Source organism: Chiloscyllium plagiosum, unplaced genomic scaffold (assembly GCF_037043375.1).
Source record: "Chiloscyllium plagiosum isolate Xiang-an unplaced genomic scaffold, Cpla_swu_hap1 HiC_scaffold_6, whole genome shotgun sequence".
Lineage (NCBI taxonomy): Eukaryota > Metazoa > Chordata > Chondrichthyes > Orectolobiformes > Hemiscylliidae > Chiloscyllium > Chiloscyllium plagiosum.
This window is the reverse complement of record NW_028270144.1, coordinates 92,998,410-93,014,022: the sequence shown is the minus strand read 5'-3', so window position 1 is coordinate 93,014,022 and position 15,613 is coordinate 92,998,410. Positions and strand designations below refer to the sequence as shown.

General features: G+C 41.3%; 1 protein-coding gene across 1 annotated transcript in view; it reads left to right on the top strand.

Annotated features, from left to right (window-relative positions):
• The window catches only part of LOC122550779 (protocadherin Fat 4), a 161,829-nt gene that overhangs the window by 79,118 nt on the left and 67,098 nt on the right, over positions 1–15,613 (top strand). Inside the window, exons 8-9 of the mRNA XM_043692032.2 lie at positions 2,156–6,508; positions 8,183–8,290. Of these exons, the coding sequence (XP_043547967.2) occupies positions 2,156–6,508; positions 8,183–8,290 (4,461 nt within the window). The remainder of the gene's footprint in view (positions 1–2,155; positions 6,509–8,182; positions 8,291–15,613) is intronic.

Genomic DNA, 15,613 nt, shown 5'->3' with positions numbered 1-15,613 from the left:
AAAGGCATAAAATTGAACTCTCTGGATGTGGCAGTTTACAGCTGGGAAGAGAAGCAGTTTTTAAATAGGGTTTTGGCTACAGTGTGACAATTAAGAATGTAGACAAGTGAAAAAAGTTCCACAGGGATGAATAATGGAGAAAAGATATTGCTGGATAAAAAAATGTTTGGTCATATTGGAGGCTATGGAGAAGTCAAGGAGGACTGGTAGAAATGTATTATAACCACAGTCATAGGCAATGTTATTCATAACTTGATATGTGAGCAACAGAAAATTGAAAAGAGAAGTTGTGAAAAAAAAGGCTTCATTAGAAAGGCAACCCATCCTGAACTTTCTGAAAAAGTTGAACTGAATAGCATTGGTTCCTGCATTATCATTTACATCAGTCAGTAATTTCAATTGCTAAGAAATTTGTCTGACGTGATGTTTCTTTTCCTCTCTTACCGTTATAGTGATGAAATCCGAACTCTGTCACCCATCTACTAAAGTTCACGGTGCCAGGGTGAGATTTGATGACTTGAATGTCATTACCAGGTTAAAAGCATATGTTGGTCACCTCCTTCACTCAGAATTTTCATTGGACATTATAACTGAGAAGATTATTTTGAAATTATTCTAAAAAAAACAATTATGAAGAGGTCCAGATTAAAGATTGCAGGAAAAATGTTGTCTACAGATTTTTAGTTCCAACCCACAATCCCTTTTGGGAACTCCAGGTGGTTCCCATAGCTGCCAATGAGTTTGACCTCTCTAAGATAAGCCAGGGCAAGAAACCCCAAAGTTCACAGTCAGATCCCTCTAACATGAGAAATTCTGCTCCTAATCTTGAAATCTTTAGAGCATGACCATTTTGAGTTACAGCAAGTCTCTAAATAATCCAGAAAGGGTTACAGAAGTAACTGACCAAGCCTCAAAGTTTTGGTACGTAGTAAGGGCAGTAGAAATCTCGAATGCAGCAATCATTGAACATTTCGGATGATATGTTTGAAAGTCGAATGATAGCTTATCAATCATTATCTGCAGGAATGTAGGGCAGGGAAATAAACTGATTGTAAAACTGAAACTGATTGTAAAACACATATGAGGGTGTTAGCGGTAAATTTGCCAGACTAGTAATACAATGCACTAAATAAGTGTTTCAAACACTTGGGTATGAATTCAATGGCTATGTCAGCTGGTGGCAGCACCACCATGGCCACTTCCAGAAGCCTGGTTGGGATTGGACTCCAATCAGGCACTTCCCTTCCTGCTGTTGGAATCCCTAGGGTGCTCAGAGTGACAAATAATGGCTACTGCTAGTAGTGTAGGAGGTCATCATCTGAAAAGCCATGGCAGCCCCAGAGTTCAGTTACGTAGAGCAGCCAAGCCAGGGCCAGTCAGACAGGCTCAGGGAGGGTTTGAAGGGAGTGAGTGGAGGTTAGTAGGGGTCGTTGGGGGTGGCCTACCATTTCATCGGCACGGCCTTGTGGGGGGCATTAGGAACCAAATAGGAGGCATCTTTCCCCCGATCCCTTCACAAATTCAGTAGAATAGCAAGGAGAGCATCTAAAGTGTCCTTTACTTAACTATTTAAGGCAATGCTATTGCTCATAGTGTCCAGGGATATGCAGGCTGGGTGGGTAAGCCATAGGAAATGAAGGGTTACGGGGATAGGGTAGAATTGTGGATCTGGGTGAAATGCCCTTTGGAGGGATGGTGTGGACTTGATGGCTGAATAGCCTGCTTCCACACTGTAGGAATTCTATAAGACTTGGGTCTGGACCCACAGCAAATGTGATTGACTATAGGGATGGACAATAAATGCTGTAATGGTCAGCAATGCCCATGGCCCCATATAAATAAAAAGAGAGGACAAATCATGTAAGTACAAGATTATTGGAGCCACCCACATGGTTTATGAATATCCTTCCTTCATGGGAGGATGTCCTGTCCTCCTTCAGCCAAGGAAATCTATTGCCTGACCATGTCTGACCTACAAGTGACTTCAGCCGCCATGTTTTTGACCTTTTCATTGCCCTCTAAGCCATCCATTCCAAGGTCAATTAGGATTGGACAATAAATGCAGACCTTGCTAGCAATGCTCACATTTCAATGACAAAAAGTAGCTTTTATGGATATATTTTTAATGAATCACTGTCTCTAACTATTCCCACAGGTTCATTTGTTTACGCCGTAACAGCAAAAGATAGAGATACAGGAATAAATGCTGACCTGAGCTTTTCCTTGTATGGCCCGAATGCAAACAAGTTTGCTATTGATCCAGTTAGGGGTGTGATTTTTGCAAAACAGATATTGAAAGGATTAATGGACATTACAGTAATTGTTAATGTAATTGATGGAGGAGACAATCCAAAAATGGACAGTACAACTCTTACAGTGCGGTTTCAAAGTACCAATGACTTCCCACAATTCTTCGTGGATAACAAAGTGCATGTCTATCCTGAAGATCAAGCAGTCAATACTGTGATTTCTAAGGTCAGTGCCTTTGGCAACGTGAAAGGAAAAATTAGACCTATTCTCTTTTATCTTGTGGCAGGCAACTTTGGAGATGTGTTTCAAATGGACCAACTAACAGGAGAATTGACGATAAAAAACACGTTGGATTTTGAGATTGTAAAATATTACCAGCTCTGGATTGAAGCCAGGAATTCAGGTTCACCACCATTTTCTTCTTATGCCAGAATAGACATAAATATTACAGATGTAAATGATAATTTTCCTGAATTCAAACAGAGTATCTACAGATGTGAAGTATATGAGAATGTTCCAGCCTGTGATGTTTGCAACGTATCTGCAGCTGATTTGGATTCTGGTCTGAATGGATTCATAGAATATAGTATTTTTGCTGGAAATGTTAATGATGCATTTAAGATCAATAGTTCCAGTGGAGTCATAAGAACTGCTCAGATGTTGGATAGAGAACAGATGGCATTATATACTTTAATAGTTAAAGCAAAAGACCAAGGAAGCAACACAAAAACAGGCACGGCAACAGTCATTATTTCTGTCCTTGACAAAAATGACAACGCTCCTCGGTTTTCCCAAATCTTCCTTGCGCATGTTCTTGAAAACGCTCCAGTTGGCTTTACCATTGTACGGATTACAACTACCGATGACGATATTGGTATGAATGCAATTAGTACATACAGTATTCCAGGTAAGACAGCAAGTCTGCCATTTGGCGTGAATCAAAGCACTGGAGATTTGATTGTGACAAGGTTATTGGACAGAGAGACAACAGATTGGTACATTGTACGAATACATGCCAATGATTCAGCATGGGATGTAAACACAGATGTCACCATATTCGTCATTGATACAAATGACAATGTACCACAGTTTACTGAGCCATTTTACAGTTTAACCATTCCAGAACCTAAGGAGAAAGAAATGTTTGTTCTGCAAGTATCTGCCACTGACCCTGATTTGGAAAGCAATGGAAACATTTTCTACATGCTTCAGCCTCCACATGAATTCTTCAGAGTGAATGCAACTACTGGTGAGATTTTCACGAAGCAACTCATTCCATTTAAAATCTTAGATAACCCTAGTGGTGACTGGAACAAAATTAATTTTACTCTAACTGCCTCAGACCTTGGTGAGCCACCGAATCTCAGTGAGACAACTGTAACAATTACTATCATAGCTCGCAATGATCATCCCCCTATATTTTTACCACATAGACAGTTAACTCCAGTTCCTGTGAATTTGGAGTTTGGCACCAAAGTGATTAAACTAACTGCAGTTGATGAAGACTCATATTCAAATGGAGAACTAGAATATTATATCACTGGAAACAATGGTTCATTTCTATTTGGCATTGAGCAAGATAGTGGCTGGATTTTCATTGCAAACTCTTTAGCTTCAAGTCTGAACAAAGTTTTCACTGTATCAATAACAGCACATGATAAAGGCACACCATCCCTTTCTTCTAGTACAATAGTCAACTTTATAGTCACTGAAGAAAATAGATTTGCCCCACAATTTTTCTCACAGCAACTGAGTTATTTCATTCCTGAGGACTGGTCTGCTGGTTCGCTTATAGATAATCTTACTGCCTTTGACAATGACCAAGGGGTAAATGGCCAAATCATGTACTCAATAGTAGCTGGCAATGATGGAGCATATTTTTCTATTGAAAACACAACTGGGTTGCTCACTTTACTTAGAAGTTTGGATTTTGAAATGGATTCTGTTTACATTCTTCAGATTTATGCTGAAGATGGTGGATGGATGTCAAAGACTGGTTCTGTTAATGTTATTATACAAGTCGAAGATGCTAATGACAATCCTCCTGTATTTTGTGGCCAGGTATTTTTTGCAACTGTGGCAGAGAACTCACCATGTGGTACTACAGTCTTTAAAGTTAATGCTACAGACAATGACTCTGGAATCCATGCTGAGATAAATTACATTATTGAGGGTGGACATCCTGAATTTTTTATAGATCCACAGTTTGGAATAATTACTGTGCAAGAGATTTTAAATTTTGAGCTGCATCAGTTTTATGAAGTAACGGTCAGAGCATTTAACACTCATGACAGTAGTAAGTTCAGTCTGGCTAAAGTGTATGTTAATGTTACAGGTGTGAATGAATACATCCCTCAATTTGCTAAAACATTGTATAATTTTTCTGTTTCAGAGAATGCACTCAATGGAACTATTGTAGGCTGTGTGACTGCAACTGATTGCGATCTTGGTTTTGATGGCATTGTTAACTATTTACTTATAGGAAAAAACAAAGAGAGAGGCTTTCAGATCAATATGAACACTGGGGAGGTAGTTGTCTCTGGGAACATGAAACAAAACAGAGGTAGTCATATTCTTCTTCAAGTGCTTGCTAAGAATATTGGAAGCATAAGTGGTTTTGATGTGGATGAAGCACTAATTAATATTACTATTCTCGAAGATAGTAATGCCCTCATTTTTAAATCTGCCATCTATCAGACACATGTGAGAGAAGATTCACTCGTTGGCACTTCAGTCATATCTCTGATGGCTGATAACTCAGGCACCATTCCAGAATGGAAACAGTTTGAGATTCAAATTAAAGATGGAAACAAAAATAATTCATTTTCTGTGAATTCTCAAACAGGTGAAGTGTTTATTGCATCTTCACTTGATAGGGAGACCACGCCATTTTATAACTTGACCATTACTGCTTTTCGTAGAGGGACCAGCCCAGCAACAGGGAATGCACAACTGATGATCATAGTTGATGATGTGAATGACAATGGTCCTATTCTTGTTAGCACTGAAGGATACATAATGGAGAATCAACCGCCTGGTACGCAACTTATTTACCTGAATGCTACGGATCTGGATTCACTCCCCAATCAAGGGCCATTCAGGTACCAGCTAGCAGATAACAGTAATGCCAGTAGTTTTGTTACATTGTCTCCAGCTGGTGTTCTGTCAACGCAGAAAATGATTGAAAGGGAAATCATCAGTGAGTTGTATCTGCCTATAATTGTGCATGATTCTGGAATTCCATCTATGTCTTCAGTGAGTATTTTTCATGTCCTTGTACTAGATCAAAATGACAACGTTTCTCAGCCGAGAAACCTTTATATTCAAATCAATTATTATGGCAAATATTTCCCTGGTGGAAAGGTAGGTAATGTAATGTCAGAGGATCTGGATGTGCCAAATATATTCAACTGCAGCATAGTAACCAATTCTACCACCCATTTCACGATCACAACAGACACCTGTGAACTGCAATCTGGAAAACAGCTTTCTGAAAAGGACTTCAATCTTACAGTCCGGGCAAACAATGGTTTTCATAGTTCTGTGTCCAGCAATATTTATATAAAATACAAACATTTTAATAATGTCACAATTGACAATAGTGTTCTTCTTCTGGTCAGAGTCTCCATTAGAGAGTTTTTGGACAAAAAGTATTTGCATTTTGTCAAGACTGTCGATGACCTCATAAGCAAAAATAACACAAAACTCTACGTTTTCGGAATGATGCCCATGAGTAGGCATGTCCTCCTGATGGCAGCTATTGAAAAGAGCAATGGGCAGACTCTATCTCGAAGTACTTTAATAGACATTTTCACCACTCATGAACAATGGCTGAGAACTCATACTGGAATCACAATTTCTGCAGTTACTTATGATCCATGTACACAAAATCCTTGTCACCATGATGCTGTCTGTACAAAGCAAATCAGTGTCAATATAGACACTTTACTTCTAGAAAGTTCCTCTGTCAATTTTCTGAGTCACAGTCTAATGGAACCTTTTAACTGTATCTGTCCAAATGGATATATTGGTCAGTTGTGTGAATTGGACATTGATGAATGTCAGGCTGCCCCATGTAGCAGTTATGGAACCTGTCTGAACTATCCAGGAATTTTCTCTTGCCCTTGTCCTGAAGATAAACCTGGTCCCCTTTGTGGAGCAGATAGAAGTGAATGCCAACAAAACCTGTGCCAGAATGGATTGACTTGCCTGAATTTACCTAGAGCCTTTCTATGTAAATGTCCTCCAAGTTATACAGGTAATAATCACAATAACTAAAACTTTTAAAAAGACAACCAAAGCTATTAATATAGAGAATATTTACTGGCTATATTGTGTAATATGTTAAATTTGATTATTAAATATATATTTTCACAATGGTAAGTTCATGCTTTGACCATAATGGAAGTATATTCAAAACTGCTTTTTTGAAATTAAGTGTTTTCATTCTGCTTTCTTGCATGTGTAATGTAATTCTATTGTGATTAATATAGATACGTTACTAATATGTTCAAATACAGACAGTTGTGTTGACTATCTCAGACCACTTCCTCAACCTATATTATATCACATTATGTATTCTTGCCTGAGCACCCTGAAATCCATTATTCAGTTGAAATACTTGAACCCCTGTTTGATTCAGTTATCCTCACAAGTTTATTTATGCAAGGTTAAAAAGTTAAGTTATTACAGATAGATAGTTTTATTTGGCTGTAATGAAAACGAGTTTATTTTTTATGGAATGTGGAATGTCAATTAACAATTTTTTTAAAAACTTTATTTTAATACATCCTACAGTCACTATAGAATCCCCTGACTCTATGAAATGTATATAGTGGTTGATGGGCATGGGAATGCCATCGCTTGACGTGAAGAGGGATGGAATGTAGCCTGGCATTCCCCATAGCCTGGCATGGGGAATGTTAATAGTCAGAAGGGTGGTGGATGGGAGCATGTGATGGCATCAGGGAGCTTGATGAGCTAGTGGGGGTTGGGAGGGGTGGTGATGTTGAGAAGATGTAATGTTTATTGAACTGGAATGAAGTCCAACAGAATTAGAGCAGATCTTTTAAAGAACTCACCTGCACCCACAGCAGCCCTTGTGGCTCCTCCAACTTAATTCTAGGGACAACAGGCCTCACAGAAGCCTGACTCATCATTCAATAATGAAATTCCTTCTTGTGGGCACTTTCTTCTGAGGCATATTGACTGAGCCATGAAAATTTTCAGACACCCACTAGCCTCACTGAGAATTCCGGATCTAGTGTGTGAGGCCAAGTGATTCCTTCTTTATCAAGTTAGACACCATATACACAGGTCAGTCCATTTGACTTTATTCCTTTCTCTGGCCTCAGCCTTTGGCTTATCGCCCAATCACTTTATTGGCATCATCCTGTCTTTCTAAACTTTCACTCCCTTATGTCCTCAGCCTTCAGAAATATCTGAGTTTCTTAATATTCTTGGAAAGTCAATCTGATCAATCATTTTGCCTTCCTAGTCCTAATGTTAGTCAATATTTTCTGTTTAGCCTTACAAGCCATTATCAATCTCTCCTTTAAAAGAAAACTCTTTAAACTCTCTTTCTTCATAAATGCAATTCCCCACTTGAGAAGATAGATCTTTATGTTACTGTTCAGGCACTTGCTATGAATTCTAAAAGAAGTGTTCTGGCTGCCATCCATTTTCTGGGTTTCCTTCCACTTTCTTTCACCCAACTGCTGTAACCCTGAGCAGAAATTCTCAGTATGATGATTAATTGACATGAACTTTTACCTTACATCTCCCACATAGCTGACATGAATGTTTCACAATAATTTTGTAGGATCCAGAATGTTTATTTTCAATATTATATTATCATGAACATGTTAAAGTTATTTTAGAAAAAGTAGACTATATCATGCTACATCAATAATAAAATGAGGTTTTGTTACAGGTAATTTGTGTCAAACTATTGTGAACTACTGTGCAATGTCACATGGTCACTTGAACCATGGATCCTGTGTCAACCTTCCCACTGAATACAATTGTAGCTGCCCATTCGGTAAGTGCTCTCTTACATCACAATTATCTTCTTCTGAATTGTATATTGATGAGTGTAGATGCTATCAAAAGTAACATTATCAGAGAATCACACAGTATGGAGAAAGACCATTCAACCCATTATGTCTCTTCTAGCTCACAGACTAGAATTACTCCAGAAAGCATTTTTCCACTTCCAGCCTGAGAGTGGTGTACATTTTGATTATTCGGAAATGGATACAGAGCCCCCAAACACATTTTCAGTAAAGTGTTCTTTGTTATATCATGTAACATAGTAACACTGGTAATATAGAACTAATTGTTCACCCTTAGCTGTCCTGAAGTCATGAAAAGTCAATCACATAGGGCTGAATATTTTTGGCTAGGTCCTCGTTATGTCGAGTCTCTTGGACGGTGCCTCACCGTGACGTTTTCTTGCTGCATCTTATCAAACTCACTTCATTAATGATCTACCCCAATCCTATAGCATCTTCCTATAAAAGCTTGACACCATCCAGGACAAAGCAGCCCCCTTGATTGCACTGCATCCACAAGCGTCCACTCCCTCCACCACCGATGCTCAATAGCAGCTGTGTGTACTATCGACAAGATGCACTGCAGAAATTCACCAAAGATCCTCAGACAGCATCCTCTAAACACATGACCACTTTCATCTAGAAGGACAAAAGCAGCAGTTATATGGGAACAGTACCACCTTCAAGATCCCCTCCAAGCTAGTCACCATTCTGGCTTGGAAATATATCGCCATTTCTTCACTGTCACTGGGTCAAAATTCCATCCCTAATGGCATTGTGGATCAACCCAGCAGGTGGCCTGCATTGGTTTAAGAAGACAGCGCACAGCCACCTTCTCAAGGGCAATGAGGAATGGGCAATAAATGCTGGCCAGCCAGCCACATCAAATCCCACAAAAAGTGAATAAGTTAAAATTAAAATTGATTTCTACCCCATCTTACCACGCACCATTCCCAGGACAAGTCACTACTCACTGAATATTCCAGAACTCACCAACAATCTGTTGTGCCTGTGTTATCATTAAATGCATAGTGTGAACCCGGACAAGGACTGTCAGTCCAGAGCTGCCCTGAGCAGTTGCTGATGTTTGCCCCAGAGATGGCAAACAGGGGAAAATTGGTACCCCTACTTATGGGCAAGGTCTTGGAAATCCTACTGGACAGGATGGTGCAAACATGGGACTTCCTCTTACCTCAACACCAGCAATAGATGCCATGAGATCAGACCATGCCAGCCTGGTCTGCCTTTGCCACCAGGTTAAAGCAGTATAAGTTCTATGCAGGAATTCCCAGCACTATGGGAAAAAAGTCAATGGCCACTTTGATAGATTAAGTATTGCCATCTTCTGTCTGATACTTCACACTCATTCTCTCTCTGCTCTGTACCCAGCTCCAACAAAGACTCATGTCCTAACACTCTCACTATTGCTTGCAGTATGTCCCTCACCCACTCTCACTCACACCAACCACCAACACTTCTAACCCTGCATACTCTATACTGCCTACTTACATGCTTGGGACATCTACCCACCTGCATCAACAAAACAGCTTTGCCATCTACGTTCATCTCCCAGAATACCTGCCTCTCTCTCATTCTGTGCAGAAAGCCCACAGCAGGACAGAAAAGCTCTTGACAGGTGGTAGGCTGCCCATCCTTTGGCTCCTCTCCTCTTTTGAGGGTAAGCTCCTGACTCTGACTGCCCCGAACGGGGTCTGGACTGGTATGGGAGGCTCCCATACTTACTGTGCTGGGATCCCCTGAGGAGAAAGTGATCTCCAGCATCTGCAGTCCTCAGAGTCGAGAGTGTGGTGCTGAAAAAGCACAGCAGGTCAGGCAGCACCTGAGGAGCAGGAGAATCGACTTTTCAGGCATAAGCCCTTCATCAGGAATTCCTGATGAAAGGCTTATCCCCAAAACGTTGATTCTCCTGCTCCTCAGATGCTGCCTGACCTGCTGTGCTTTACCAACACTACACTCTCGACTGGGATCCCCTGAGCATAGGCTATCTCCCCAGATTTGACTGAGGACTGCTGACAAATATGACAAGCTTCTGGGCTTTGCAGCTGCGCTAAATGACATGGCAAAACAGCTGTAGTATGCACGTGGTAATCCTGGCTGAGGGGACAAAGAACAAAATGGCAAGACAAGGCAAGACTGGAATGCTGAGCATCCAGGTAGGCTCAGAGTGAGTGAGTGCTATGGCAGTGAATGAAGAGCCCAGTAATGCAGCCTGGTCCAGTCCGCAAGCTGGGTGTGTGTGACTGAGCACACAGTGACCTTGCTGCAGCATTACAATGAGAATTGCCAGTGCAGCCCAAGGTGTAGCATTGATGTACAAAAGCATCCTGCAATGGATTGGAGATGTGCCATAAGGATTCTTAGAAGATGGCACATGTTGAATGCCAATTCCTTGAATGTGGTGGTATATTTGACTGGTGCCCATGGAGCATCCCCTGAAATATTGGTGCCTAGTGTCATTCAGAGTAAGTAGTGAATCAAATTCACTGGTGCTTTCTCTGATTTCCTTGTTGAGTTTTCCTAACATTGTGTTTGGTGATGGTTTGGTAAGTTGGAAGTCTGAAAATTAAGGGATGAAATGGTGCTGTGAACAAGGCATTTAACAATCATTAATCCTTGCCAATTGGCATCTCACTACTGTTTAGTGAGAATCTCACCTCATCACAGATGAAAAAGCATAAAAGACGGTGCAAGATGCTTCCAGCATTGTGATAGGACTCATCGTACACCCAAAATGTTGCCTTCTCCACCTCCTGATGCTGCCTGGCTTGCTGTGTTCTTCCAGTCTCCTACTTGTCTACTTTGGATTCCAGCATCTGCAGTTTTTGTCTCTTCCTATCCATATGAGCTGGATTTGAACTCTCTAATAATGGGCAAACACCTAACACATTCTTCACCCTATCTGATTTACATCTACTAAAGTTCCTGAGACATTTGATTGATGAACGTATTGAATGTTTGATTGATACTTGAAGTGGTACATCAAGTGAAAGATATATCTACTTAAACTCCATGTTGACCCACTGTTGAACAGCAGTAGATCTATATATTTTGATACAGAGCATTTATTTTATTAGCTTCCAGTCCTGGTACAGTACAGCCCACTCTGTAAATATATTAAGTTGTATTATACAACAGCCAGTTCCATTGTAATATTACTGATAAGAAAATAACATAGAACATAGAACAGTACAGCACAGAACAGGCCCTTCACCCCACGATGTTGTGCCGACCATTGATCCTCATGTTAGGTAAACTTAATGTACGAACTCTCAAATTTCTGTGACCATATGCATGTCCAGCGTCTCTTAAATGTCCCCAATGACCTTGCTTCCACAACTGCTGCTGGCAACGCATTCCATGCTCTCACAACTCTCTGTGTAAAGAACCCGCCTCTGACATCCCCTCTATACTTTCCGCCAAACAGCTTAAAACTATGACCCCTCATGTTAACAATTTCTGCCCTGGGAAAAAGTTTCTGGCTATCAACTCTATCTATGCCTCTCATTATCTTGTACACCTCAATTAGGTCCCCTCTCTTCCTTCTTTTTTCCAATGAAAAAAAGTCCAAGCTCAGTCAACCTCTCTTCATAAGATAAGCCCTCCAGTTCAGGCAGCATCCTGGTAAACCTCCTCTGAACCCTCTCCAAAGCATCCACATCTTTCCTATAATAGGGCGACCAGAACTGGACACAGTATTCCAAGTGCGGTCTAACCAAAGTTTTATAGAGCTGCAACAAGATCTCACAGCTCTTAAACTCAATCCCCCTGTTAATGAAAGCCAAAACACCATATACTTTAACAACCCTGTCCACTTGGGTGGCCATTTTAAGGGATCTATGTACCTGCACACCAAGATCCCACTGTTCCTCCACACTGCCAAGAATCCTATCCTTAATCCTGTACTCAACTTTCAAGTTCGACCTTCCAAAATGCATCACTCCGCATTTATCCAGGTTGAACACCATCTGCCACCCCTCAGCCCATCTCTGCATCCTGTCAATGTCACGCTGCAGCCTACAACAGTCCTCTATACTATCAACGACGCCTCCAACCTTTGTGTCATCTGCAAACTTGCTGACCCATCCTTCAATCTCCTCATCCAAGTCATTAATAAAAATTACAAGAGTAGAGGCCCAAGGACAGAGCCCTGTGGAACACCACTCACCACTGACTTCCAGGCAGAATATTTTCCTTCCACTACCACTCGCTGTCTTCTGTCGACCAGCCAATTCTGTATCCAGACAGCTAAATTTCCCTGTATCCCATTCCTCCTGACCTTCTGAACGAGCCTACCATGGGGAACCTTATCAAATGCCTTACTGAAGTCCACATACACAACATCCACCGCTCGACCCTCATCAACTTGTCTAGTAATATCCTCAAAGAACTCAATAAGATTTGTGAGGCATGACCTGCCCCTCACAAAGTCATGCTGACCGCCTTTAATCAAGCCATGTTCTTCCAGATGGTCATAAATCCTATTCCTCAGAATCTTTTCTAACACCTTGCAGATGACAGATGTGAGACTGACTGGTCTGTAATTGCCGGGGATTTCCCGATTTCCTTTCTTGAAGAGAGGAATTACATTTGCCTTCCTCCGGTCCTCAGGTATGATTCCGGTGGACAGCGAGGATGCAAAGATCTTCTCAAGTGGCGAAGCAATCACATTTCCCGCTTCCCAAAGCAGCTGAGGACAAATCTGGTCTGGCCCTGGCAACTTGTCAATCTTAATGTTTGTCAAAATTTTCAGCACATCAGCTTCCTCAATCTCTATCCGTTCCAGCATGCTTACCTGCTCCTCAATGGTTTCATTCACTACAAGGTCCTTTTCTTTAGTAAAGACAGAAGCAAAAAACTCATTTAGGGTTTCCCCTACCTCCTCAGACTCTATACACAAGTTCCCTATGCTATCCCTGATCAGCCCTACTCTTTCTTTAATCATTCTCTTATTCCTCACATACGTGTAAAATGCCTTTGGATTCTCCCTAATCCTTCCTGCCAAGCCTTTTTCGTGCCCCCTCCTGGCTCTCCTCAGACCAGTTTTGAGCTCCTTCCTCGCCTGTCTGTAATCCTCTCGAGCTGAGCAAGACCCTTGCTTTCTCCACCTTATGTAAGCTGCCTTCTTTCTTTTGACGAGAAGCTCCTCCACTCTCGTCATCCAAGGTTCCTTTATCTTACCCCTTCTTGCTTGTCTCAGAGGAACACATTTATGCATCACTCGCAACAACTGTTCCTTGAACAGTCTCCACATGTCTATAGTGCCCTTTCCATGGAACAATTGCTCCCAATCCATGCTTCCCAATACATGTCTGATAGTATCATAGTTTCCTTTTCCCCAATTAAATATCCTCCCATTGTGCCTGCTTCTCTCCTTCTCCATAGCTATGTAGAATGTGAGGCAGTTGTGGTCACTATCACCAAAATGCTCTCCCACCGCAAGATCTGACACCTGCCCCGGCTCATTGCCGAGCACCAAATCCAAAATGGCCTCTCCCCTCGTCAGCCTGTCAACGTACTGCATTAGGAAACCCTCCTGAACTCACCTTACAAAAACAGCTCCTTCCAAACCATCTGCTCGAAGGAGGTTCCAATCAATATTAGGAAAGTTAAAGTCACCCATTACAACAACCTTACCACATTCACACTTTTCCAAAATCTGCCGACCTATGCTTTCTTCCATCTCCCTGCTGCTATTGGGGGGGCCTATAGTAAACCTCTAATGAGGTGACTGCTCCCTTTCTGTTCCTAATTTCCATCCATACCGACTCAGTAGGCAGACTCTCCTCGACAATGATAACTTATGTAGCTGTGATACCCTCTCTGATTAGCAGTGCTACACCCCCTCCTCTTTTCCCCCTTCCCTATTCTTTTTAAATGTTCTAAACCCTGGAACATTCAGCAACCATTCCTGCCCCTGAGAAACCAATGTCTCTGTTATGGCCACAACATCATAGCAATATGTGATGAGCTTAGAGCACCATGCTCTAAGCTCATCACATATTGACAGTTTTTCAAGATTTCTGCAACTTGAATGGGACTATAAAAACATCATAATATATTTATGCACATATGTTTATGAATGATAGAATTCAAGGTCTTCAGTTGTTGGTGTAAAATATTTAAGAGATAAAACAGAAATTTCAAGAAAAGCTCAGCAGGTCTGGCACCATCCTTGGAGAGAAATCAGAGTTAATGTTTTGTGTCGAGTAACCGTTCTTCAGAATATTCTGACAAAGGGTTACTTAACCTGAAATGTTAACTCTGATTTCTCCCTACAGATGCTGTCTGACCTGCTGAGCTTTTCCAGCAATTTCTGTCTTTGTTTCTGATTTACAGCATCTGCAATTCTTTCGGTTAATATTTGAGATATTTAGTGGCTGTAGTAGCCAGCCATATAAACCACTTAGACTTTACAAGTTCGGTGATGTTGAGGTTGTATAGGATGTTGCTGAGGCATCTTCTGGAGTACTGTGTGTAGTTCTGGTCACCCGTTATAAGAAGGATATTATTTAACTGGAGAGGGTTCAGAAAAGATTGATCAGAACGTTGCTGCGAATGGAGGGTTTGAGTTACACAAATAGGCTGGATGGGCTGGAATTTCTTTCACTGGAGTGTGGGATGTTGAGGGATGACTTTACTGAAGTCTGTAAAATCATGAGGGACCTGGATAAGGTGAATAGCAGAAGTCTTTTCCCTAAGGTGGGGGATGTCAATGCTAGAGGGCATATTTTTCAGGTGAGAGGAGAAAGATTTAAAAGGACACAAAAGGGAACCTTTTACACAGAGAGTGGTTAGTGTGTGGTATGAACTGCCAGTGGGAGTGGTGGATACTACACTTAAAAGATATTTGGATAAGTAGTGAATAGGAAACTGAGCCAAACGCAAGCAGGTGGGACAAGTTTAGTTTTGGAACATGGTCGGCATGGACTGGTTGTACCCAATGGTCTATTTCCATGCAGTATGACTCTATGACTCGTGTTTCTAATACCTCAATATAAACATTTGCCACTGCCAACGTAAATATCATTGCATGCAATTCTGGTCGTCTTCCTAAAGGAAACTTGAAAGGGTTCAGAAAAGAATTACAAGGATGTTGCCAGGGTTGGTGGATTTGAGCTATAGGGAGAGGCTGGACAGGCTGGGGCTGTTTTCCCAGGAGCGTTGGAGGTGGAGGTGTGACCTTATAGAGATTTATAAAATCATGAGGGGCATGGACAGGATAAATAGAGAAGATTTTTTTCTCTGGGGTGGGCGAGTCCAGAACTAGAGGACTCTAAACTAGAGTTTAG